Source organism: Staurois parvus, unplaced genomic scaffold (genome assembly GCF_062004578.1).
Source record: "Staurois parvus isolate SC_StPar_1 unplaced genomic scaffold, SC_StPar_1.0 ptg000244l, whole genome shotgun sequence".
In the NCBI taxonomy this organism is placed as follows: Eukaryota; Metazoa; Chordata; class Amphibia; order Anura; family Ranidae; genus Staurois; species Staurois parvus.
Window position 1 is genome coordinate 2,335,375 of NW_028318040.1, and position 27,099 is coordinate 2,362,473.

The 27,099-nt window shown below is 40.8% G+C and overlaps 1 protein-coding gene across 1 annotated transcript in view; it reads right to left on the reverse strand.

Annotated features, from left to right (window-relative positions):
- The window catches only part of ARHGEF38 (Rho guanine nucleotide exchange factor 38), a 119,359-nt gene that overhangs the window by 27,841 nt on the left and 64,419 nt on the right, over positions 1 to 27,099 (reverse strand). The window contains exons 5-8 of the mRNA XM_089680583.1: positions 18,648 to 18,665; positions 11,679 to 11,878; positions 7,430 to 7,560; positions 5,402 to 5,506 (exon numbers count right to left, since the gene is read on the reverse strand). Of these exons, the coding sequence (XP_089536709.1) occupies positions 5,402 to 5,506; positions 7,430 to 7,560; positions 11,679 to 11,878; positions 18,648 to 18,665 (454 nt within the window). The remainder of the gene's footprint in view (positions 1 to 5,401; positions 5,507 to 7,429; positions 7,561 to 11,678; positions 11,879 to 18,647; positions 18,666 to 27,099) is intronic.

Here is a 27,099-nt window from a genome sequence, read left to right on the forward strand (position 1 = left end):
TGAGAGTCTGCTCCTGCACCTCACTATTAGTTCTCAACTATGCAAGCTGATATCCGCAGCACCATGGCACCATGTTCATACCAAAATGCCCAAGGTTACAGAACTCCTAGGGTACTCAATTGGCTGATTTTATGTTTACTTTAATTTCATGTTAACCCAAACAAAGATTACGTAGTTTTGGATGAACCCATGCGGATTGCATTTTCTCATTATCAGGCATATTCAGTAAGGTGGTGTAAAACTGCAATAACAGAATGTGAGCCATGTCTAATGCAGCTTACACAGGACTGTCACATCTGCAAAGTGCCTCCACGCACCATAATCTGTGCATTGTAGCACAGTGTGGTCTGGCGTGAATGGGTCCTAATTATGCCCCAAATTATTACTAACAAGAACGCTGTAGTATCCAATATAAAATATTTCCTTTTATCACTGTCTACATACAGTGAGGAACAGAAGTATTTGAACACCCTGCGATTTTGCAAGTTCTCCCACTTCAAATCATGCATTGTACGGAAGGTTCCCCTGCTCAAGTCATCACATGTCCAGGCCCGTCTGAAGTTTGCCAATGACCATCTGGATGGTCCAGAGGAGGCATGGGAAAAAGTCATGTGGTCAGATGAGACCAAAATAGAAGTTTTTGGTCTAAACTTCACTCGTCGTGTTTGGAGGAAAATGAAGGATGAGTTGCATCCCAAGAACACCATCCCTACTGTGAAGCATGGGGATGGTAACATCATGCTTTGGGGGTGCTTTTTTGCGAAGGGGACAGGACGACTGCACTGTATTAAGGAGAGGATGAATGGGGCCATTTATTGTGAGATTTTGAGCAACAACCTCCTTCCCTCAGTCAGAGCATTGAAGATGGGTCGTGGCTGGGTCTTCCAACATGACAACGACCCGAAGCACACAGCCAGGATAACCAAGGAGTGGCTCCGTAAGAAGCATATCAAGGTTCTGGAGTGGCCTAGCCAGTCTCCAGCCTTAAATCCAATAGAACATCTTTGGAGGGAGCTGAAACTCCGTGTTGCTCAGCGACAGCCCCGAAACCTGACAGATCTAGAGGAGATCTGTGTGGAGGAGTGGGCCAAAATCCCTGTTGCAGTGTGTGCAAACCTGGTCAAGAACTACAGGAAATGTTTGACCTCTGTAATTGCAAACAAAGGCTTCTGTACCAAATATTAACACTGATTTTCTCAGGTGTTCAAATACTTATGTTCAGCATTGCAAGACAAATAAATTCTTTAAAAGTCATACAATGTAATTTCTTGAATTTTTTTTTTAAATTCTGTCTCTCAGAGTGGGAATGTACCTACAAGGTGAATTTCAGACCCTTCCATGATTTCTAAGTGGGAGAACTTGCAAAATTGCAGGGTGTTCAAATACTTCTGTTCCTCACTGTACATCAGGGGTGTCCAACTCAGGGTTCAAAATGGCTTTGAATGTGGCTCAACACAACTTTGTAAACTTAAAAATGAGAATTTTTTTTGGGGGGGAAGGAATTTTCATAAGCATGCATTTACATTTAGTGAACACATGCGGCCAAAGAAAAACTTGACAGTGTCTCTTTACTGGACTTTTATAAGTTTTATCTTCCCAAAGAAAACTTCCCACTCTTCACAATCATGCCTTATTCATTCTATCAGTTTTCAGCAGCACCTATATTTGTCAGCAACTATTTTCAAGGATGAAACTCACAAAAAGCGAAATTAGAACCAAAGTATTTGATGAGTATTGCAACTACATTCATCTAATCAGATAATGATGCGTTACTTTGTTAAAAACTTTGTTTGTCAAATATCGCACTAGTTTTATATTGCCCTCTTTTACTTTTTAATAAAAAATATTACAAAAAATGAAGTTTTATTACCAAAATAGGTACAATATCTGTATCAGTGATCCTTAACTTTTGGTCTGCCCCACTTTTTCTGCTCATCAGCTATCCTTATTGTTAGTGTATTTTATGTTTGGCCTAGGACAATTCCTCTTCTTCCACTGTGGCCCAGGAAACTCAAAAGGTTGGAAACCTCTGGTCTACATGGGTACATAGTTACATAGTCTGGCTGAAAAAAGACAAAAGTCCATCCAGTTCAACCATAGAAACAAAAAAGTTATAATCCTATAACCACAGTTGATCCAGAAAAAGGCAAGAAAAACCCAGCAAAGCATGATCCAATTTGCACCTGCAGGGAAAACAATTCCTTCCTGATCACCTGAGAGGCAATCGGATTTTCCCTGGATCAACTTTACCTATAAATGTTAGTATCCAGTTATATTCTGTGTATCAAAGAAAGAATCCAGGCCTTATTTAAAGCAATCCACTGAGCTGGCCAGAACCAACTCTTGAGGGAGTCTATTCCACATTTTCACAGCTCTTACTGTGAAGAAACCTTTCCATGTGTGGAGATTAAATTTATTTTCCTCCACACATAAAGAGTGTCCCCTTGTCCTCTGTGATGACCTCAGGGTGAATAGCTCTATATGTTCACTATATGAACCACTGATGTATTTATACATGTTGATCATATCCCCTCTTAATCTCCTCTTCTGAAGAGAAAATAAATTCAGTTCTTCTAATCTTTCCTCATAGCTGATCTCCTCCATGCCTCTTATCAGTTTGGTTGCCCTTCTCTGTACTTTTTCCAGTTCCCCAATGTTCTTTTTGTGAATTGGTGCCCAAAACTGAACTGCATATTCCAGATGAGGTGTTACTAATGATTTGTACAGGGGTAATATGATATCTCTCTCTCTGGAGTCTATACCTCTTTTAATGCAAGAAAGGAAATGTTCTCACTTTAGAAACTTGGCATTGCATGCTTTATTATTAAGCTTATGATCTACTCCCAGATCCTTCTTCACCATTGATTCCCCCAGTTGTACCCCCCTAGTATGTATGATGCAAGCATATTCTTAGCACCCAAGAGCATAACCATAACCTTACATTTATCATCATTAAACCTCATTTGCCACATAGTTGCCCAATTAAACAGTGCATTGAGGTCAGCTTGTAAATTGGAGACATCCTGTAAGGACGTTATTCCACTGCACAGCTTGGTGTCATCTGCAGGACTGAAATGGGATTTGTAATCCCAGACCCTATATCTGAATCTTGGGGTACACCACTGACAACCCTAGACCATTCAGAGTATGAATCATTAACCACTACTCTCTGAATACAATCTTTTAGCCAGTTTTCTATCAATTTACATACAGATTTTTCCAAGCCTGTAGACTTTTCCTTACACATTAGCCATGTGTGGAGAACTGTGTCAAACGCTTTTGCAAAATCCAAGTATACCATGTCCCCCACCATCCCTCTGTCCAAGGCTTTGCTCACCTCCACATAAAAAGAAATCAGATTTGTTTGACAACTTCTGTCTTTCATGAATCCATGCTGTCTGTTGCTTAAAATATTTTTTTCCAGCAAGAACTCATCTATGTGGTATTTTATTAAGCTCTCCAGTATCTTTCCAACTATAGAAGTTAAACTAACAGGTCTGTAATTACTTGGTAAAGATTTTGACCCCATTTTAAATATTGGCACCACATTGGCCTTACACCAATCCAATGATACTATGCCATAAGTCATTAAAGAGTCCCTAAAAATTAGAAATGATGGCTTTGAAATGACAGAGCTGAATTCTTTAAGGTCCCTCCCAGTCTAAGTCTTGGAGAGCAGCTCTCAGCCTTGGAAAATTAGCTCTCTTAAAACTGAGCGTTTTTATTTTTCCCATATGTGCTTGCTGTTTACAGCTAACAATAAATGAAATCATGTTATGGTCACTGCTACCCAGATGTTCTTTTATATGGACATTTGTAATAAGCTTTGCATGGTTTGAGATTACCAGGTCCAGCAGAGCATCATTCCTAGTTGAAGCCTCTATGAACTGTACCATAAAATTGTCCTGTAGTAGGTTTAAACATTTTTGCCCTTTAACTGCTCCTGCACTACCATTACTCCAGTCAATTTCTGGGTAGTTAAAATCCCCCATTATTATCATTGTCCTAGCCCTTGCAGCCCTTTCGATCTGTGCAAGGAACTGAGTCTCCACCTCCTCATTGACACTGGTAGACCTATAACAAAACTCCAATGATTACCTTTGTAGTACACACCCACATGTGCAGTTCCACTCATAATACTTCAGCCTCATCACACTCTCCATCAACTAGATCCTCTTTCACACTCGCTCTGAGATCACTTCTCACATAGAGATAGACACCACCACCTTTCTATTTACCCTGTCTCTCCGAAAGAGAACATAGCCAGGAATATTAATTGCCCAGTCATGTGAAGAACAAAGCCAAGATTCAGCAATACCAATTAAATCATAGTTCTCTTCATGCACCAAAGCTTCTAACTCACCTATTTTACTTGGCAGACATCTGGCATTGATGAACAAACACTTTAATTCATTGACACCTTGTTAACACATATTTTACATATTTTTTATTTTCATACAAATGGTACCAATTCCACTAGTTGTTTGTAACACGGGAACCTTCTTATCATCTGCCATAGCCTTCCCCCCATTTTTCCCCATTTCACCCACCAATAAGTACTGACCCCTGTCTGATCTGTCTACCTGTTATAATCTAATTCTCCCTCCCCCCTCGATTCTAGTTTAAATACTCCTCCAGCCTTCCCATAAACCTCTCCCCTAGCACAGCAGACCCCCTTCCATTTAGGTGCAAACCATCTCTAGCATATAGGTTGCACCCCAATGAAAAGTCAGCCCAGTGCTCCAGAAACCCAAATCCTTCTCTCTTACACCAGGTCTTTAGCCATGCATTGAGTTCTCCAATCTCCCCCTGTCTTTCCTGAGCTGCACATGGCACAGGTAATATTTGTGCATTTTGTTGTTTTTGCATTTTCATGTTTGACTGCACCTTTCGGGGGACTGGGTTTTGTTTGTTTCTGTGGTTTGCCTTTTGGTCTGTGGTTTGAACTTTTGAAAACGTTTATATTTGTACTTGAACATTAGACTGTAGCAAATTATTGCAACGCTATGGGGGTTATTTACTAAGGCTGGAGAGTGCAAAATCTGGTGCAGCTCTGCATAGAAACCTGTCAGTTTTCAGGTTTTATTGCAAAGCTTAATTGAACAAGCTGATTGGCTACCATGTACAACTGCACCAGATTCTGAGTTCACCAGTTTTAGTAATTCTATACCTTTGTCTATAGAAAACACACTCTTCTTTTAAAAATATGCTTACTTTGTGTAGGTATTTAACAATGAATCTCTAATCCATATCTTTTTTTTAGTTTATTCATAAATAAATTAATATATATGGTGCTGTGTGAATTGAAAATCGTATATTCCAGTAACCTCATAAAATAGTATATTCAGACAATAGAAACAAGATTTAATGCAGAGGAAACAGTCCTTACATAAAAACTTACCTGCATATGCTGTAGGGTGCAAGAAATGTTCTTCACACAGAATCTAACAGTCTTCTCCAAATTTCTGAATACTTTTTCTTCCTTGTTAAATATTTGGTCTTTCACCTACAATGCATTCCAAAATACAAGAGTGTTAATAATCGAAAAGTATTGCAGTATACTGGCTGGCATAATATAGGGGGTGCAATCAGCTCTATGGAGACAAAACCCTGGACAGTAACTTTGGGTATGACTTATAGGTGAAGTTATATAGATGAAGTTCTGTTCCTGTGATGATGTAGGTGAGATTTAGGCTTAGGTTGTAGAACTCATATACTGTTCTTTCAAAATTTCTCTTGCTGTTACAGCACCTGAGGAAACAGTGGATAAACTGCCCATATCAGAAGAAATAGTTGGACTTGAGCTTATTACTAGGGCAGATGTTAAAATGGCACATAACCTTCCTTGGTAAGAGCCAAGATTTAAAGTGGATCTTTGCCCTCCCAACCCCATTTTTTTTTCAAACCAATCCGACCTTTGTCGTGCATGTGTATTTCAGATACACATCTGCCCAGTGGATCCAGTGGTGTCCTGCAGAATCCTCTCAGAATTCTGGTCCTCCTTGGTCTTGCGTTGCTGTCAGGGAATTCTAGTGAGAAGCTCTAAAGGAATCCCACGACTGGAGCATTGATATGCGCATAGCATTGCTCACAGAAATGTGCATAAGTGCAAAGCTAATAGAAATTAGCACAGGCTCGCTCATGCGCATAGCAAGGAGCACACACACATGTGTGTGGGAGTGTGCCCACAGTTTCTGGCACAAAATGGGCTATTTAAGGGATGCTCTTGCTCACTGTTAGTGCTGACTGGTCTTCAGCTGTTCCCTTTGCCCTGCGTTCTTCCAGTGTGTTCCCTTGTTATTGACCTGGCTTGTTCCTGACCTGACCTCAAATTCTGCTCTTGACTTGTCACCAGTTCCTGACCCAGTTTGTTCCTGACTTCGGCTCTGCTTATGATTTGGTACCTTGCTGCCCACCTGTTGATGGTTCTGGCTAATCCAGTGACCTTGCTTCTGTCTCCGATCTTGGCTTCCCAACCTGTTTGAGTACCTGCTCAGCTGTCTGCTGTTGTAGCTCTGCACCACACTGAGTGTTCCAGCTGCCAGTCTGCTGAAAGCTCTGAAAGGCACATGTCTTGGGCCTGCAGCACAAGTGGAGTGCCCCTTTAACCTCAGCTGGAATACTGAGCATGGCTGCTGTTTCTGACCTGATGGTTCACCAGTATCCTTGGGACTGTATCTCCTGCTGCAAGATCTCCTATCAACATCTGCTGGCACTTGTGTTCCTCCTGTCCCTAGGCACCCTCTGTTCCACTTTCAGTGGGACCTGGGCTGGAGATACAAGAGAGGCCGACCTCATCAGTTCAGTCTCCTCTCAGGTATGTGACATTTGCGATCTTTCTATGTGATGTCATCATGATGCCCGCTGGCTCCTCCAGGTTCAGCTTCCGGGCCTCACAATGATGCACTGCTAGGTCTGTCCCCCTCCTTTCTCAATGAAGGACTATGCCTCCTGGAATACATGATGAGCATATCCCAGGAGGCCAGCAAGCTTAGGCTACTGATGTGCATGAGGGGACGAGCCTGAAGTTTTCACACTAAAAAAAAAGTGCACTCTGTGTGTAGAGGAGGGGAGGAGGAGTGGATAGGAAGGAACTTAAATTTGAAAGTAAAGATCCTCTTTAAGTGGGTTTTTAGGTGAGCTAAAAATGTCACTATTTCAAAACTGTCCACAAGGCAACATCACCAAACTGGCGCTCTATATTTCACCTGCTTGACCACTCAGGGCTGTGTACTGAAAGCATTGTCCATACAGATCATAATATGTAGGAAACACATGGACATGTCTACTATTCATAGTTAAAATGCAGGAAACACAGTCAATGCAAGCCAGGGTAAAGTCAAGAAATGTAAATTTGGTCTTTTGCAGTCCAGTGGTTCAACTTGTGTCAAATATGATACATGGAATCCTTCCAGATAGCTCAGCTTACCTGTTCTCCTCCAGTCAGTATCTTCAAGTGACTGGTCACTCTCTTAGATTTCTTGGTAATTGAGTGAATACTGAGCTTGGAAAGTTTGTCTTTCAGCGATTCCTCTTCATCTACCCTCCTGTACTTCAGCACTGGAAGTATAGCAAATATCAAAAGGCATCAAATATCACCAGACTGATGTTAAAGGGCAAACCCTTTCTGTAATGTTATATTGACATCCCTGTCAAAAATATGACCCAGGAAACACAGATGATGATTAATCAATTGGTAATCAAAGACCGTCAGCTGTGGGACCACTTAGGGGCTGCAAACTTTGAGAGTGAGCTAGAGAACTAGGAATTAAAAATATATCTTTTGTGAAACTATAATGTGTATCCCAACTCTGGAGAATAAGTTATAAAGAACTGTCCTTAAAAAATATTACAAAACAGTGATCTCCCACATTTTACAGCTTGTTAAATGAAATCAACTGTGGCAAATGACATTAGAAATATAAAAACAGTTAAAAAAAACATTCAGTGATATCTGGTGAGAAAAGATATTAACAATAATGAAAATAATGTCAATTTTTCAACCCTTCTTGGTTTTACACATAAAGAATCAGCATCTAATAACAGACTAATCACCAGACTTAGGTGTCTCCCGAGCTACTGGTTGCAAGTGACCATTGGTATACATTACACCAGTAACCAATTGTATTTAGATGTTTTACTCAGCATCTGCTAACAGACTTAGTTGGTCCCCTTATGTGCCACTGTGCTATTTTGTGAGGGTGACCATCCATGTACTATACACCAATAAGCAATGGTATTAGGTGTTTTACTCAGCATCTACCAACAGACATAGTCAACACCCTAATACTGGTTGAGGGTGACCATTTGTATACTATACACCAATAACCATAAATATTATGTGTTTTACTCAGCATCTGCTAACAAACTTAGTCGGTACTCTTGCGTGCTCCTGTGCTACTGCTAGAGGGTGATCATTGGTATACTATACACCAATAACCAATGGTATTAGGTGTTTTACTCAGCATCTGCTAACAGACTTAGTCGATACCCTTATGTGCCCTTGAGCTACTGGCTGAGGGTGACCATTGGTATACTATACATCAGTAAATAATGGTATTTGGGGGTGAGGTCATCAGCGGTTTACACATAGGGGTTGATTTATTATTCAGGTGTTTATTCATGCCTATAAATGGCCATGTGATAGAGTGTGGGACAGCTTTGGTTTAAAATAATTTTGGCATTTCAGCAGAACGTTTTTGAGGTTTTCATGCAGCTTCCTTTAAGAACACAACTTTGACCTTTTTACAGTATGTGTCATTTCTATGAGTGGTGCCTCTATCTCTTTCATTTGATGTCACTGCTTTCTAATGAACTGGTAACCCACAGCTCTGCAAATAGGTGCTCTTTCTCAAGAATAAGCATTGCTTTCTACTGCATATGAAAATTAGTCACACACCTGATATTGGAGGTTGATATGTAGGGTTTACTTAATACTGAAAGTATCATATGTATGGTGTATTCCTCCTGTGTGCCTCCACTACTTTCATTATTACGCACCCCAGAACATCAGGGACATTTCCACAACCAAACTACTGGACAGCAACCTCATGCTGTGTCTGTGTCCATATACATTCTTTTTTGGTGTATTAACATATACATTCTTTTTGGTTTATGAACATATGCACTGTTTTGGTGCAGGGGTTTAATCAGGAGGTAGAGCTTCATATCAATTTACCAGAACGCAAAAATGTTCAGGTTTTGTGCATTGTTCCTACTTCCCTCCCATTTTCCCTGGTGCTACAAGTGCTCCTCAAAAACATTACACAAAATATAATATCATATATAACCTAAATAGATTTAAAAATATGTATGTAGTGCCCTCTGGTATACATAGTTTGTTGAGAGTAGTTAGAGGCTTGCTAGAAGCCTGGGTTTAGATAGTGAGTTACTTCAGAGCAGGCTGGAGGGCTCTACAGGTCAGTCCTCTGGCAGTCCTCTGGAGAAGTCTGCTGGATGCCTGTTTTTGGCAAGTCTTCAGGGAACAGTTTATAGTTTACCCAATCCCTTGTCCTGGATCAGATACTGTAGCCAGGTGGGCTGGTATTTTGTTCACTTAGGGGACTAAGAGCTCCTACAAGTTGGGACTTTGCTAAAAATACATTCAAGGGGACTCAGTGCGCCTGCAAGCTACCACTTTGCTAAAGACTGCCATGGTTCCATTGGAACACAGTCATCCATCTGTCATTTTTATAGTATTTTCTAGAGAAGGAAATTGTTATTCTATTTTTATTCTGCAATCAAGTTGGGCATCCCATAACCCCTTTTACCCTATCCAAGTTACATTCCCTAATAAAACTTAAAAACCAAGCCCATGGACTGTTTCTTGTGTCTGCAGACAAGTAAAAAATGCGTGTTGCCTGGCTGTGCAGAAAATAAAGGAGGACCCAAAACCAGCGGATGTCAAGAAGGTAACCCTACATGTATTCTCTATTTTGTTCCATGATGTCTACATAGATACGTTAAAGTATCCAACTGGAAATATTTAAATGTTTCAGGTTACAATGGAGGTCTATCTTCAACTGTCTACTTCCATCTACAATTGACTGTGAAATACACTGCTCACAAAAATTAAAGGAACACTTTTTAATCACAGTATAGCATCAAGTCAATTAAACTCCTGGGATATTGATCTGGTCAGTTAAGTAGCAGAGGGAGTCAATCAGTTTCAGCTGCTTTGGTGTTAATTACATTAACAACAGGTGCACTAGATGGGCAACAATGAGACGATCCCCAAAACAGGAATGGTTTCACAGGCAAAGGTCACTGATATTTTTTCCCTACTCTTCTTTTTCTGACTGTTTTTCACTAGTTTTTCATTTGGCTAGGTAGTTACTCTAGGAGAGCTGGACAGGTCCTTAACCCATCAGCAGGAACAGTATCTGCTCCTTTGTGCAAGGAGGAACAGGATGAGCGCTGCCAGAGCCCTACAAAATGACATCCAGCAGGCCACTGGTGTGAATGTCTCTGACCAAACAATCAGAAACAGTCCTCATGAGGGTGGCCTGAGGGCCAGGCATCTTCTAGTGGGCCCTGTGCTCACTGCCCGCCACCATAGAGCTCGATTGGCATTTGCCATTGAACACCAGAATTGACAGGTCCGCCACTGGCGTCCTCTGCTTTTCACAGATGAGAGTAGGTTCACCCTGAGCACATGTGACAGACGTGAAGGGGTCTGGAGAAGCCATTGAAATTGTTATGCTGCCTGTAATATCGTTCAGCATGGCCCTTTTGGTGGTGAGTCATTGATGGTCTGGGGAGGCATATCCATGGAGGGATGCACAGACCTCTACAGGCTACACAATGGCACCCTGACTGCCATTAGGTATTGGGATAAAATCATTGGACCCATTGTCAGACACTATGCTGGTGCAGTGGGTCCTGGGTTCCTCCTGGTGCACAACAATCCCCGGCCTCATGTGGTGTGAGTATGCAGGCAGTTCCTGGAGAATGAAGGAATTGATACCATTGAAAGGCCTCCACGCTCGCCTGACCTAAATCCAATAGAATACCTCTGAGATATCATTTTTCAGTCCATCCTACGCTGCCAGGCTGCACCTCAGACTGGCCAGGAGCTCAGTGATGCCCTGGTCCAGATCTGGGAGGAAATACACCAGGACACCATCTGTCGTCTCATTAGGAGCATGGCCCGATGTTGTCAGGCATGCATACAAGCACGTAGGGGCCATACAAACTACTGAGTACCATTTTGAGTTGCTACAATTAAATTTCAGCAAAATGGACTAGGCTGCTACATCATTTTTTCACTTTGATTTTTGTCTTTGAATTCAGTCCTCTGTAGGTTGATCATTTTCATGAAACAATGGGGCATCCTTACGTTCCGAACAGTTTAACCAGTCCATATCAGTATAGATATCCAGCAAGATATTTTTTTAAATTGAGATCTGATGTGTTTTCAAAGTGTTCATTTAATTTTTTTGAGCAATGTACTTAGCATACATTATATTTCACCAATCTATAGTCTGTCAATACCAACCATTAAAAATGTTCCCTACTCCATTGTCTGCCCTTTGTTTTAAATATAGATAATTCATGAATAAAATGTACAAGGTCAACGGGTTATAGCTGTATTGCAATAACATTTTGTTGAAATGTATTTTGTCTAATGAGACTGTATACACATATTGTTTATGCCAGTGTGGGATGTGTTACTGTACCTAAGTCTTTCCTCCTCTTCAGCTCGTTTATGTTGCCATTAACGTCTTTGATAGCTGTAAATGCATCCTGTAGTGTCTTGAAGTCTGGATGACACTGGGGAGTGGAGTTCAGCAGCTCACATAGCAACAAGGGATATTTCATCACTCGCTGGATAGGTTTAATCATCAGGGACCCCATGTCCAGTAGGTTCGGTTTACCCCTAATTGGTCAGAATGAAGATATGGCTTACACACACTACACAGAGCTTGGCTTAAAATTAAAATGTTAGACATCAAACAAGAGACACATCTATTATCTTTACTGTCTTAGCATTGCTGTACATCTGAACTATAGAATAATAAAAATATAGAATAAAAAAACAGACTTTGAAATAGTTTATAATGGGAAAACTGCATGGATATCTTAGACAAAAGATTCTATTTATTACATAGTGTAAAGGGCTATATAAAAACAGACATTGGATAAATATTGGAGATGTATAAGTAAGCGTAGCCCATCATGAATTTGCTTTCAACAGCTAGGAGTCATGTTAAAATGTGTTCAAACTCAACAACAAAATGTAATTTATTGCAGCTTACAGAATACAATAGAAGTCTATGGCAGCTAACCCATAGGTGTACCGGTGGTGCAGGTAAACTGCAGTGCATCAGTGTGAAAGCAGCCTTATAGGGGGTTCAGGACATGGCACACCATACACCCCCAACCACAGGTGTAGCATCAAGGGTCGCAATGGCGAACCCATCCCATGCTCCAGGGGGTCCATTTGGCCTCCCTGTAACATTCTGTTTTGTGCTTGGATGGGAGGGGCAGTGGTGGCCAGCTTCTCCTCCTCTCATTCTCCTCCTATGCTAGCATTCAGCAGCTTCCAGAGGAAAATGTTCATTATGCTTAAAATTAAAAAAAAAAATTCAGAATCATTTTATTTCATTGTGGTCCGAGACCAGATACCAAATCATTTAAGTGGCCCTCACACTTCAAAAAGGTTGAGCACCCCTGATGTACCATATTATGGAGAAGCAGCATTGCCATCCTATGACAGGAAGTTTATTAGGCCTACTGAATGCCTCCCCCCTCTCCTCATCTCCATGATATATGGGGGTCAGTTTTGAGGTCGACTTTCAGGGACACATTTCAGGGACATGTCCCCTTCCTCAGTCCAGCTCTGAGGAAGGGGACACGTCCCTGAAACACGTCAGCAGGCTGACCACACCACCAGTTGGACACTCTGCTATTACGTTGGGCCATCCCAGTGGTTTTATAGGCTTTTATATGAAACTCATTTTGTGAGTATGTTTTCTGTTTCTACAATTTTAAATAAACCTTGTATAATGCGCTAGGTGTTTGTGCCACATGTGTGCTTCTTTTTCCAATTTTGGATTGATCTACCAGTCTGAGGAGGGCTGCATCACCAAGATTTTACTCCAAGGCCATTAATATATCTGATTCCCTGGTTTCTTCCTGGTATTGACCCCTCTGAGGCACTGGAGAGTTAGTTCTTTTAGTCTATAAAGTGGCCTGACAGAAGAAAAATATAATAGGGGGCTGCCATTGCTGGGTACCTTCTGAAAATGCTAGTTTTCTGGTTGTTATCTGACCCTCTGGATTCAATCCATCCTCTGGAACTTTGAGCGTTAAAGCACCAGGACATCGCCACAGCCAAACTTCTAGCCTATTTACAAGGAGAGGCCAGCAATGGCAAAAATTCAGTGGTGAGTCTTTTTCCAAATATTTTGGGAGTGTTTGTCAGCATAATCTTCCAGGTTATTATATTGGTTACTGCCACATGGTGTCTCCAGATGCTGCCTGTTCAGTAAAAGTAAGCTCTGTGCACTGGATGAAAACTTACAAAGGGTAAGCAAACAGCAATATTGCTTTCAAACATGGCAAACATGAACAGAAAAAAACCTTTCACTCACCTGGAGATAAATAAATGATTGTAAACCAACCCAATGCACTAACCTATACCAGTCAAAGGAAAATAGCAAAGAAATAATGTAGTAAGCAGTCAAACTCCCATTTCAGTTGAAGTCACATCAACTGCAAACTCTAAGCAAATATTTAGACCTTCGAAATACATTCAACAATGGATGTTTTCATTCTCAACCATCAGTGTAAACCATGTTGTTCCTCAAATAAATCAATGTAATTATAAGTCCTCATGCACACTGGACGTTTTTACAGCTGCTGTTTTTGGCTTTTGACTTTTTTTCTATAGCCATTAACTCCCCCCAGCATTTTATCCTATGTGTCCATGCACACATAGGGGTTTATTTACTAAAGCTGGAGAGTGCAAAGTTAGGTACACTTCTGCAATGAAACCAATCAGCTTCCAGGTTTTATTGGCAAAGCTTAATTGAACAAGCTGAGGTTAGAAGCAGATTGGCTACCATGCACAGGTGCACCAGATTCTAAGTGAACCAGTTTTAGTAAATCTACCCCATAGGCTTTAATCAGCGTTCTTTGGCAGGGGTGTCTTTTTGGCTGGAAAAAAAACCAGAACTAGTGGGTTTCTAGAGGAGTTTTTTTGCTGTACAAACACTCTAACGCTGGTAAATGAGGCAAAATGCGGTAAAATGCAGCAAACAGCCAAAATGTCATTTATTTTTTGTGTGTAAAACAATACTAAAAAACACAAATGCAGAAAAACGCGGCTAAACGCTAATGCAAAAATGCTAAAAACTGCGGAAAAACTTGCGTTTTTAACGTGACTTTATACAGCTAACACTACTGACATTTTTAAAATGCCCAGTGTGCATGAGGACTAAGTATCATCCATCCATATTATGAGGTGTTCTACAGCATGTACAGTGATACCTCGGTTCATGAATGCTTCTGTTCACGAACAACTCGGTTCACGAACAGAAGAGTTCGCAACAATTTGCTTCGGTTTGCGAACTCCACTTCGGTTGCCGAACACAAGCTGCGGCCATCTCCCCTGCTCTGACACGTGGTCCTGGCTTCCTGTAGGTGACATTGTAGTCACAGACAAACACTAAAAGTGAAGCTTTTTGGTGTGCTTTGTAGCACTTACTGTACAGTACTGTACTGTTCATCCCTGTGCACACTTTCTACAAAGTTTTTTAGTGTGTTTTTTAGCACATAATGTACCGACATCCAATATAGCTCCAAAGAAAATTCAGAGCAAGCATGGTGGTAGGAAGAAAGTACGGAGCAGTAATGAAGGGGACAAGAATGTGAAGAGCAAGCATGTTGTTGAAAATAAAGTGCAGAGTGGTAATGAAGGTGACCAGAACATGCAGAGCAGTAATGAAGGTGACCAGAACGTGCAGAGCAGTAATGAAGGTGACCAGAATCTGTAGAGCAGTAATGAAGGTGACAAGAACATGCAGAGTGGTAATGAAAGTGACCAGAACGTGCAGAGTGGTAATGAAGGTGAGCAGAGCAGTAATGAAGGTGACAAGAACATGCAGAGCGGTGATGAAGGTGACCAGAATGTGCAGAGCGGTAATGAAGGTGACCAGAACGTGCAGCGCGGTAATGAATGTGACCAGAATGTGCAGAGCGCTAATGAAGGTGACAAGAACATGCAGAGTGGTAATGAAGTTACCAGAATGTGCAGAGCGGTAATGAGGGAGACAAGAATGTGCAGAGCAAGCATGTTGTTAAAAAGAAAGTGCAGAATGGTAATGAAGGTGACCAGAACATGCAGAGCGGTAATGAAGGTGACCAGAACGTGAAAAGCTGTAATGAAGGTGACAAGAACGTGCAGAGCAGTAATGAAGGTGACCAGAACGTGCATAGCATTAATGAAGGTAACCAGAACGTGCAGAGCGGTAATGAAGTTGACAACAACGTGCAGTGTGGTAATGAAGGTGACTAGAATGTGCAGCACGGTAATGAAGGTGACCAGAATGTGCAGAGCGGTAATGAAGGTGACAAGAACATGCAGAGCGGTGATAAAGGTGACCAGAATGTGCAGAGCGGTAATCAAGGTGACCAGAACGTGCAGAGCAGTAATGAAGGTGACCAGAATGTGCAGAGCGGTAATGAATGTGACGAGAACATGCAGAGTGGTAATGAAGGTGACCAGAATGTGCAGAGTGGTAATGAAGGCGATAAGAATGTGCAGAGCAAGCATGTTGTTAAAAAGAAAGTGCAGAATGGAAATTAAGGTGACCAGAACATGTAGAGCGGTAATGAAGGTGACCAGAACGTGAAAAGCGGTAATGAAGGTGACCGGAACATGCAGAGCAGTAATGAAGGTGACCAGAACGTGCAGAGCAGTAACGAAGGTGACCAGAACGTGCAGAGCAGTAATGAAAGTAACCAGAACTTGCAGAGCAGTAATGAAGTTGACAAGAACGTGCAGAGTGGTAATGAAGATGACCAGAATGTGCAGAGCGGTAATGAAGATGACCAGAACATGCAGAGCGGTAATGAAGGTGACAAGAATGTGCAGAGTGGTAATGAAGGTGACCAGAATGTGCAGAGCGGTAATAAAGGTGACCAGAATGTGCAGAGCGGTAATGAAGGTGACCAGAATGTGCAGAGCAGTAATGAAGGTGAAAAGAATGTGCAGAGTGGTAATGAAGGTGACCAGAATGTGCAGAGCGGTAATGAAGGTGACAAAAATGTGCAGAGCAAGCATGTTGTTAAAAAGAAAGCACAGAGTGGTAATGAAGGTGACCAGAACATGCAGAGCGGTAACGAAGGTGACCAGAACATGCAGAGTGGTAATGAAGGTGACCAGAATGTGCAGAGTGGTAATGAAGGTGACCAGAACGTGCAGAGCAGTAATGAAGGTGACCAGAAGCACTACCCCAACATAACTGTAACAAATGAGTGTTGAATCTGATGAACGATAACGTGGTCTCTCATTTCCAGAAGGTTATGCAGCGCAGGAAAAGACAAGTGACATTGGACAGATTTTTCACCAAAACTGAGCCTGCAGTTAAGAGACAATGAAGAGAGGAAACCCCTGAAGGAGATCTCCACAATTTCCTTATGGAGGGGGACTCTCCCTCCAAACAATAACCATCTCCCACCTGCATTCCTGTCCTCCACGCCAGAAGTTGCCTCAAGCAAGGTTAGTGTTCGCTCTCCTCATACTGTACTATACTGTACTTTGTTTCATATTTTTGTGGTTCAAAAACAAAAAAAAAGTTCAGAATGATTTAACCTTATTTACATTGAACCTTATGGGAAATTTGATTTGGACGGCGACCAAATTCGGTTCGCGACCACGTTCGTAGGGGTCAGAACGGATTAACCTGATTTACATTGAACCCTATCAGAAAATTTGCCTCGGTTCGCCACCAATTCGGTTCACGACCAAAGTCGTTGAACAAATTAAGTTCGTGAATGAGGTATTACTGTACACTGCATTTAGAAGTTTTCATTTATTACATAGGAGTCTATTTATAAAACAGTTGCTGCATGAATGTCAGCAGCAGCAGCAGCATTCCTGCAAGTTGAATAAAATGTTCCATAATATATCTAAGAGCTTAATGCCTCCATTGGCAGCTCCATATAGTGGCCAAAATGTTATATATGGCCGTTTGATTGGCTGAGCCGCGATGACGTCGTTCTCATGCATGCACGTGGGAGTCTCGGCTACAGCACAGAGCTCTGAAGAAATGGCACGGGTATGCCGTTCCTTCAGAGCGCATGAACCAGTTACATCACTGGCTGCAGGGACACTGAAGAGATATTCCCTGTACCTACATGTAAGCTTTATTATAATCTTACCTGTAGGTAGGTGTCCCTTGGGAGTTTACTACCACTTTAAAGTGTTACTACACCCACAACAGTAAAATCAGTCTGTATATGCAGTAAAACATGCTTGTTAGACTCACTGTGGAACCTAAGGGGTTAACCCTCTGCGTTGTGTGAAAAGGCTGTTTGATCCTGTCTTCTCTGATTCTCCCCTTTTGCTGTCCCCATCCATCTCCCATAGTTAAAGCAGCATAGGCAAATCTGTACATGCTCTGTTTGGTGTGTATTAGAGAGGTTTTTTTTCGGGAAGGTGCATGTGATCTTCACGGGGCCAATCAGTGCTGTCCAGACAGAGTGTCAGGGGTTATGCAGCCTCATTGGACAGTTAGAGGAGAATGAAAACTCCTATAAGAGTACCCAATGCTCGTCCGGACTCTGATACAAATCACAAGACTGCTGATAAGAAAAGGTATTTAGGAGTTTATATTTCTTAAAATAATTGCATTTCCATGTTCTGTGTACTGTGGGAGACCAGATATAGTAAATGCAGGGTCCTGGGTTTAGTAACACTAAGGTATTTCAGAAAGGTTTACGGCCACTAGATGGAGCTGACAACACAGTCAGTAACCTCTTAGAAAAATTACAGGACATTTCAATCAACTTACATTATTGCTTCTGACATTTTTGCAATGAATGTTTTATAACTAGACCCCTTAAATTGTAAGTTTTTCCTGAATATACACTTTAACAGATCAGCCCCTGTAACTGATCATTTCAGTTTTTAGTAGGTTCTGGATGGTTGAATCACTAGGCTTTGGTTTCCATTGCTGTCAATATATTCCATAATGCCATCAGAGACCTGACAAATGTCATTTGAAAGCACTCCTTTCAAGAAGTGATTTTGGAATAAATGGAATTTCCCAAATAAAAACCACATTCACTGATATAAATTTGTTCATTTCATAAAATTTTTTTACCCTGCTCCTTCGAATTTTCTTGTCACTGTGGTCATAAATGATTTGACTCACACTAACGATTAGAAAATCAAAAAAAGGTTCTAAAAATTAATTTCTACTAATATATGGCAGCTTTACAGATAGTAGAGTGAGACTCCAAAGTGGAACAACAGTAAGACCTCATCACCCAGAGTCCCAAGTACACAGACACCAGTGGGGTTCCTTCAGCATTTACCAAAGTCTATCAGCTCTAGTAAACTGACCTGTTCCCAACATTGCTGTCTGAGACACCAACTTCATACCCCATAATAACAAAGATAAAGAAATAATACTTACTGCTCCTCATAGATTTTCCTATGAAAGAAACAGAAAGAGAGAGCATTGTAAATGAAGAGGAAATGGCATTGCAACGTTTTTGGTTAAACATTTTAAACTTTTTTTTTTCAAGGAAATGAAAGAATTAATAAGACAAATAATGTATTCAGAAAAGGTACAGTATAATACAGTGCCATAAAATGGACCCCAAACTTAAATTCAGACATAGAGGTAAAGTTGAACCAGGCAAAAATGTCTTACCTTAGGACAACTGACTAATAAACACCTAACTAGGTACTGAATATATCTTGTTGTTTATCAGGGAAATGTTCCAAGACCGGAAAGGGCTTACAGCTTCTTATATTGTCTGTTGCCTCAAAAAAGAGTTTTAGAGTGGAACTAAAGATAACAGATAACAGCTTAACTCAAAGGCCATAGGATTTGTATTTGCCCAGCCAGTCCTGACATTTACACAGCTCTGCCAGACATCACAGCAATGATGGTGACCTGACTTTCCTTTTCTGAACTTCTGCAGTACTGCCTGGTCACCTTCTGCCCCCCCCCCCCCCCCCCCACTTGTAATTGGACAGTGAAGGAACAGCAGGTCATTTCTCTTCTTTTGGCAGCATATTTGCATGCAGTACATCTGGTTGGCCCTTCCTCTCCTATTCTGATTCCCCTTCCTCTCCTTCCTTGAGTGTCTCTGTGCAAGAAAATAGAAGGAACAAACCAAATTGGTGTTTTTTTAATTTTCTTCCCAAAATTCAGGTTTCTACAAGGGGCGTTCAAGTCACATCAGGATTTTTGAGTTTATATAATAAAAGAACAAATTTCAAGGAGGGGAAACTGCATTTATTTTTCCACATACTCCCCTGCTACATATATAAATGTATGCTTGGAAAGCTTTGGCAAAGACAGATTTGTCAATATGCCTGAACCATCTTAGACAGCCTGCTTTACTTTGTCATCATTGTGTTCACCGTTCCCACAGAAACATTTGTCTCTTGTGCAGTTTTACGATGGGTTATGCGTCAATTATCCAGGATCAGGCTTTCCATGTGCTGAATGTTCACAGGAATGGCTGCTGTGGGCTGGGAACCACCATGGCTGGAATCATCACTGATAGACGTATGACCATCTTTGAAACGTTTACACCATTCAAATGTCTTACTGCGGCTGAGCGTCTCATCACCGTACTGTGCTTGAAGTCTTCTGTAGATATCTTCAGGTTTTGCGCCTTCGTTCTCAAGAAACTTCATCACCACATGCTGTTCCTTGCACGCACTAACACTGTTGTCTGCCATCTTGATGAACAGTCTCTGGACTGGCCTGCGCCATGTGTGCTGCCTATCAATAACAGGACAACACTTGCTACTTACTACTGCGTGTAGTACTGCCACACTAGCATCCCTTTTTTTGCCTGTTAAATTAAATGTCCTGGTTTGACTTGAACGTCCCTCGCATTAGTACTACCACCCACCAGGGGCGGACTGACCATTTGGAAACTTGGGCACTGCCCGAGGGCCCGGGGTCAGTAGGGGGCCCCATGAGATGCCCCTTGTACCTTTTTCATAGGCTTTTTTCAGTGTTGGCGAGGACACAGGGGCCCCATGATCCCCTATTGCCCGGGGGCCCATGAGTTGTCAGTCCGCCCCTGCTACCCACTAAGGTATTCTTCAATCCCAACTCTGGTAATTACATAAAATCTACCCCTGCAGTGCGTGCCCCCAGCACTGTGAGGGTTAAATGTTATTTATGCCTAGGGGGCCCAGAAACAGGCAATAATACTTACCCCACCCCCCACTCTAGCAGGCTCCCACAATGTCCTTTCCCCCAAAGATCTGGTCTATGGGCTGTCCCTCCATCAGGTACTATGCAAGGCTATTAACGCTTCATTGTAGGTGTAAGAGCCAGGGGTCCAATTGTGCCACTGGATGGACTGTGCACCACTAGACTTAACTAGCATTTAACCCTTGCAGTGCATGTGGCACACGGCAATGGTAGACTTTTTGTTTTGTCTGGAGTTGGGCTTTAAAATATTACTGTTAATGTAGGCTGCCAAAAACTTTATAACTATGATAAAAGTGAAGCTTTCCTTCTCAAGTTACTTGTTTAAACAAGAAATCAATAATGCATAAACAAACAGCATAAAATGATCCTTAGATTCATTGCTGCTTACGGAAAAGAGAAACGGGCCCTTTTAAAGAGTAAAAATAATTTCTACATCTGTCAGTACTTATGCTTATCAAACTGTCAGGAATTTGCCTATGTTGCGGAATCTCCAGAAGTTCTATTATGACCATACCTGTGTGTAGCCAAGTCTGCTTAAATTGATAAAACTAGGGATCTGCACAAACTGGAAATGTCAATATGAGTATGAGCTGCAGTTATTAGAGAATCAAAAGGGTTCACAATAAATAAACTAAAAATATAACTGCGCTCCACAATGTGTACAAAGTAAAAATTCAAATGTTGTGACCTAAACTACCTGAAATTCAAATGATCCAGAGACAGCAACAATAATATGAACTCAAATATCGACATGTAGCAAAATTATCCACATTGTATCAAATAAGTGCTAAACAATCAGACATCTGAAAGTACTAAAAGTCCATTTTTATATTAAAAAAAACAGACATATGAAAGTGTTATAAGTCTATACCTGAAAAAAAATATATTTACTGTAAATATATTTAAAAAAAATCCCATGTGTAATAAAATATATATTGTGAAAATACAGTAGTGAAAAAATTCTAAAGTGTAGAAAAAGTTCTAAAACATTTTCTTTCACCACGTGACCTCCAAGAGCACTCAAGTACTCACCACAATTCAAAAGGAAAATAAAATAAAACTCAAACGAATATGTCACTCTTAATGTAAGAACTGTTCCGATACAAGCACTCATCTCCAGCAAAGTCAATATTCACCTCTCTGGTCAGAAAAAAGTTAATTTTTGTTCATTTATTTTAACAATACTAGGATGGTTGTGGATTTGTCATTGGACTTCAGTTGTATTTTTAAAAAAATATATTTTAATGCACATGGAAATTTTTAAAGCACTTTTTAGCACTTTTATATATCTGATTTTGTTTTTATAGGAATGAAGTTTTAGCACTTTCAGATGTCTGATTGTACTAGCGCCTATTTGATAAATTGTGGATAATTGTGCTACATGTCGATATTTGAATTCATAATATTGTTGCTGTCTGTGGATCGTTTGAATTTCAGGTAGTTTAGGTCAAGTCTGCTTAAAGTGTATCTAAACCCAAAACCAAAAAAGTATTACTTTGCAGACTACTTGTGGTTGGAGAGGTGGCGGCATTTATTTTATTTTTTCAAGCTTCTTTTGTTTTATATTCGCCTGGTAATCCTACAAATAACACTTTCCTGTCCTTAGGTTGGCTACTGTATGTATGGAGGGAGCCATGGTTGTCACCCTATTCTGCTCTCCTGATATGGACTTCAAACATTTCTGTATCCCTTCATCTGCATTACAAGGTGGGCAGGGTAACTGTTTTTTTTTTACATCAGATAGAAAGGAAGGAAGATATTCTTCTGTGCAGCTCACAGGAAGTGACAAAGCCACCGTATTTCTGTCAAGATCAACAGGTATTTTCTGTATTTGCTGAAACTGTTCTTAGCATTAAACAAGAAAAGGAATACAGCCACCACATCTGTACACTGCAACACTGCAACATACTGCATTTTTGTTCTTGGATTTAGTTATCCTCTAAGGTCCACGTGCCTAGCCATCAGACAGAGAAGCCAGATGGTAAACTCTTAGGGCACCATAATGTCACAGTTGGAAAACCCGAAAATCCCAGATGAACTGCTTGCTTACAATATTGGCCAAGATCCAACCTATTGGTCTCTTCATGGATTTCTTGCTCCATTATTGAGGTCTATTGGTGCTAGACACTCCTATTGACTGAGAAATTCACATGCATTCTATTTATTCATTACAGGTACTTATATAGCACCATAAATGTTTACACAGTGCTTTACATACAGTATATTGTACATTCACATCAGTCCCTAACCTTCAAGGAGCTTACAATCTAAGGTCCCCAACACAAATACTAGGGCCAATTTAGATAGGAACCAATTGACCTACCAGCATGTCTTTGGAGTATGGGAGGAAACCAGAGTACCCTGACTAAACCCATACAAGTACAGGGAGAACATGCAAACTCTATGCAGGTAGTGCCATGGTTGGGATTCAAACCAACGACTCTAGTGCTGCTAAGCATAAGTGCTAACCAGTTAGCCATTCTAGACCTACTGTATAAATTGTTTCAACCAAATTGCACATCAAAAACACCAAGGTGAATGGACAGCTGTCTGAAAAAGAAAGATCCCACTTATTAGCCTCTTCGTGGATTTCTTGCTTCATTATCGAGGTTTATTGGTGCTAGGCACTCCTATTGACTGAGAAATCCACATGCATTCTATTTATTTATTTCAGGTACTTATATAGCACCATCAATTTTTACACAGTGCTTTACATACAGTATACTGTACAGTCACATCAGTCCCTAACCCTCAAGGAGCTTACAATCTAAGGTCCTTAACACACATACTAGGAACAATTTAGACAGGAACCAATTACCCTACCAGCATGTATTTGGAGTATGGGAGGAAACCAGAGTACCCTGAGTCAACCCACACAGGTACAGGGAGAACATGCACACTCCATGCAGGTAGTGCCATGGTTGGGAGTCAAACCAACAACCTGAATACTGCTAAGCAGAAGTGCTAACCACTTAGCCATTCTAGACCTACTGTATGAATTGTTTCAACTAAATTGCTCATCAAAAACACCAAGGTGAATGGAGAGCTGTCTAAAAAAAATCTGTATATATTTACATGGAACGGAAATCTACATTTTTTTCACTTCTCATTTAAACAATAATACTATAACATTGTTTTGTGAAGTCTGAATAGAAAGAATCATTCTGTAGCTCATCCCGGTAAACCCCTTTTTGCCCATCTCATTCATTGTCACATAAAAGCCCACATTCTATCATGAATAATCATTTTAGCTTCCATTTAACATTTTACTCAGAGCCTGCAATTCAATATAATTAGCTTTTTCACATTCTTTGATTTCAATGCCATCCAGGCAGTGGTGTCAGACAGAGGCACTTTTTCTACTCTCAAAAGAGAAAAGGCAGTTTAAACGGAAGGGAGAAGCCTGAGCCTTCCCTGTGATGTGGTTGAAATTAGCAGCTTGTTTGCTTTGGGAAGGACCCGTGCAGGCTGCTGATCAATGTGTTCTGCAGACAAATACAATGTGGATGTACATCAAACCAGATCAAGGTGTCTGTGTATTGTCCTTGCTTAAATATAAATATTCTGCAGACTTTGAAGCAGCGGTCATAATTTAATCCTCCTCAAGCACGGAAATAAGTCAATTATTTCACATTTTAAATTAAATGGTATTTAGGCACCATATTAAAGTATCTGCTCATTAGTGTATGACTGATTATGAACAAAGTGAATCATATTTGGTTTCTGCCTATATCCTTCATAATGCATGGCATTCATCAATGACTTACTCTGTGCAATCCATAATGATATGGAAGCCAGTACAAGATTTAAACCAGAGCTCCAGGCAGGCATAAAGAAAACAGCAATATGAATTTATTAAAAAATAATGAAATGTGTTTTAATGTAGCTAACGGTACACAATGATGCTATAAAATGTATAAATATAGTGTAGTAATTTGTGCCTTTTATACATTTTTCATGTACCAGTAATTCTGGACGTTATATTGTGTGACATCATATTTTTTTTATCTGGTCTAGACTCTGTTGTTGAGATACCTCTTTAGATACCTCTATACAGTACATGTGTTTTGGCCAATAGGTAGAGCTCTCTCTACTTGATTTTTATTTGCTTTTACTCGGGGCTGTACAATGTAATTCACTCTCTCTCTCTCTCTCTATCTCTCTCTCTCTCTCTCTCTCTCTCTTTCTTTGACCTGTATTAGCCCTGTTCTCACTAGGCCTCAAAAAATAGAGTATTCTTGGCTTGATTTTATATTTATTTTACATTTTGCCAAATAAAACAGGCGGATTGGGGACACCCCAAGGTAGGTGTTTACAGACCTAGTACTGTAACTATGACAGAGAAAACCTGCCACTGCTTTCTCCAAAAAAAAGAAGCCATCAGTGACCCAGCCTACCATACTCAAAAATGTTGATCCATCCCCACCTTTAGATGACAGAGAACCTCCTTCAAATGTTACCAGCTGAGATTTAGGTTTGGAAAATAACAGGGATCATCCATGTATAGGGACAAAGGATATCCCATTTTCTTTTGGAAGGATTAAATCAGCAAACTGTCAGTGTTTTGTACCCTGCAATACTCTCACAACAAACCGTAGTAATCTCTGTGTGGATTTCTCGGGAAACCTCAGAAATATAGATTAGATCTATGATCTGCATTAATCCATCCCTTTTCAACAGCTTCCCTAGTGAAAAAATGGACTTCATCCTGAACTTTGTGTTCCTTACTGATTTAATCAGGGGTTTTAGATTAATGATCACCTGATATTTCCCCAAAGGTTTCAGCCTTAGAAAAATGTGGGTAAAGAATCCCTGCCTTTGTTCTGAGTAGTGAGTAGTTCTTTGAACTGAGTAGTTCAAACTACTTTTTGAAGATCTAGGTCCTGAAGGATGGAGGAAAGGCAGCTGCCTTTGCTTTGTCTCTTGGAAGGGAAGTGATTAAAATCTTTCTGAGGGAGAAGTGGAGAATTCCATCTAGTATGCTGAATGGATGATGTTTAGGATATATGGCTTTTTGGTTTGTTCCAATTAAGGAAGAAAGTCCTCCAACCTTCCTCCCACTGTTAGAAGTGTGTCATTGCGATCTAGAGGAGTATTCAAGAGGATTGAATAAGAGACCTAATTTTTCCGGATGTTTCTTTGCAGCCTAATTTTTGTTCCTCTTCCTATTTTAAAACCTAGGGTTTTGAAAGGGTTTCTTATCTTCTTGTCTTTTTCTTTTTGGGAAATGTTTTTTTCTTATCTGTTGACCTATCCTGCACTGTTTCTAACTTGCTATCAAAGAGAAGATAATGCTACATAACTTTGATTTAGATGTATGGCCCCCTGTCTTTAGATTTTAGCCATAAGTTTCATCTTGCAAAATTGACTAGAGCAGTGACCCTGCTCATTACTACTGAAGAAGCATCCACAATGTACTTTGTTGCTTTGGACAAGGCTGGGAACCACTCCAGGATTTGTTCAGGTTCCTTTCATTTAATTTTATTATGCTATTTTAGTGCTTCATAAATATGGAAAGAGTGGGACTTCTCTTCCTGCTATCCGCTTTACATTTTATCATAGAAAGATAGCTGCTCATGATCTTCTCAAGTAGCAAGTTTGCTTTTAGGAGGGCAGTAGGTATTTTTGTGCTTTAGGCTTTGATACTTCATCAGGAGAAGACTCATTCCCTTTTGTTAGAGGAATCCAGCATATTTTTGGAAACCTCTAAGATGCTGCAACTGTCACCAATACACAAAGATACAAAGGGATTGGATAGACCTGCAGAGGATGATGTGGACTGCAAAAATCTTGTAACAATATCTTGAATGACAGGAAGGTGGAGGAAATCTATCTTCTCATAGAATCAATAAATCCTTCAAAAAGACCTGTGGATTCCTTTACCATAAATTAATCAATACATAGTTGGCACAATGGTTTGTTCCAGGAAGCTGATAATTTGGTGCTTGAACATCTGCATTTTTTACTCTTGGATTTATCAGGGTAGGGGTCAGTAGGATTTCTATTTGTCTGGGTCTTATTCTGTAAACAGGATCAGAACAACCATCTTCCTGCCGTTGCCAAAAAACAGAGAAAAATATCTCAAGAGGAGAGAGGGAACATCATAGCCAATGAAGTACATGAGAAAGCTACTAGACCCTGACCCTGGATACCAACATAAGGTGATGAAGGTACATAGAAAAAAATACACTTTCACTTTTCCTGAAGCCACTGACAGGGAAGTCCACCTGAGCAGATGTGAGATCTTTGGGCCCTGGTGCAGTGTCTTAGTATATGCTGAAAGCTGGACACCTCCCAACTGTTTCCTTAAGAGGAGGAGCACATCCTCCGCAGCTCTACCCCATAACCCTCTACTCCCCCTTGGCGTCTGTGAGCCAAAGACCCTGTGAGCTGGGCAAAAGTGACTACGTCTGCAAGTGCACTTGCCCCTGTAGGTCGGAACTGTGCTTGTGCCTATATGCCACTGATGTCTTCTGCCACAAAGTTGTGGCTGTCCTGGAATGACTAAGGCTTTCTAACCCAGGAAACCTCTCTCGCTTTAAGGAATACTTCTCAGACGCTGTGGGGCAGAATGGTGCGGTATGTCTCCAGCAAACTGGGCTTTCTTTGGAAAAGAAAGGGAAACCTTCTTACTAAAGCACTACTTGCTCCCTGGGGATGTGTAAGCTGGGCTCCACAGGCC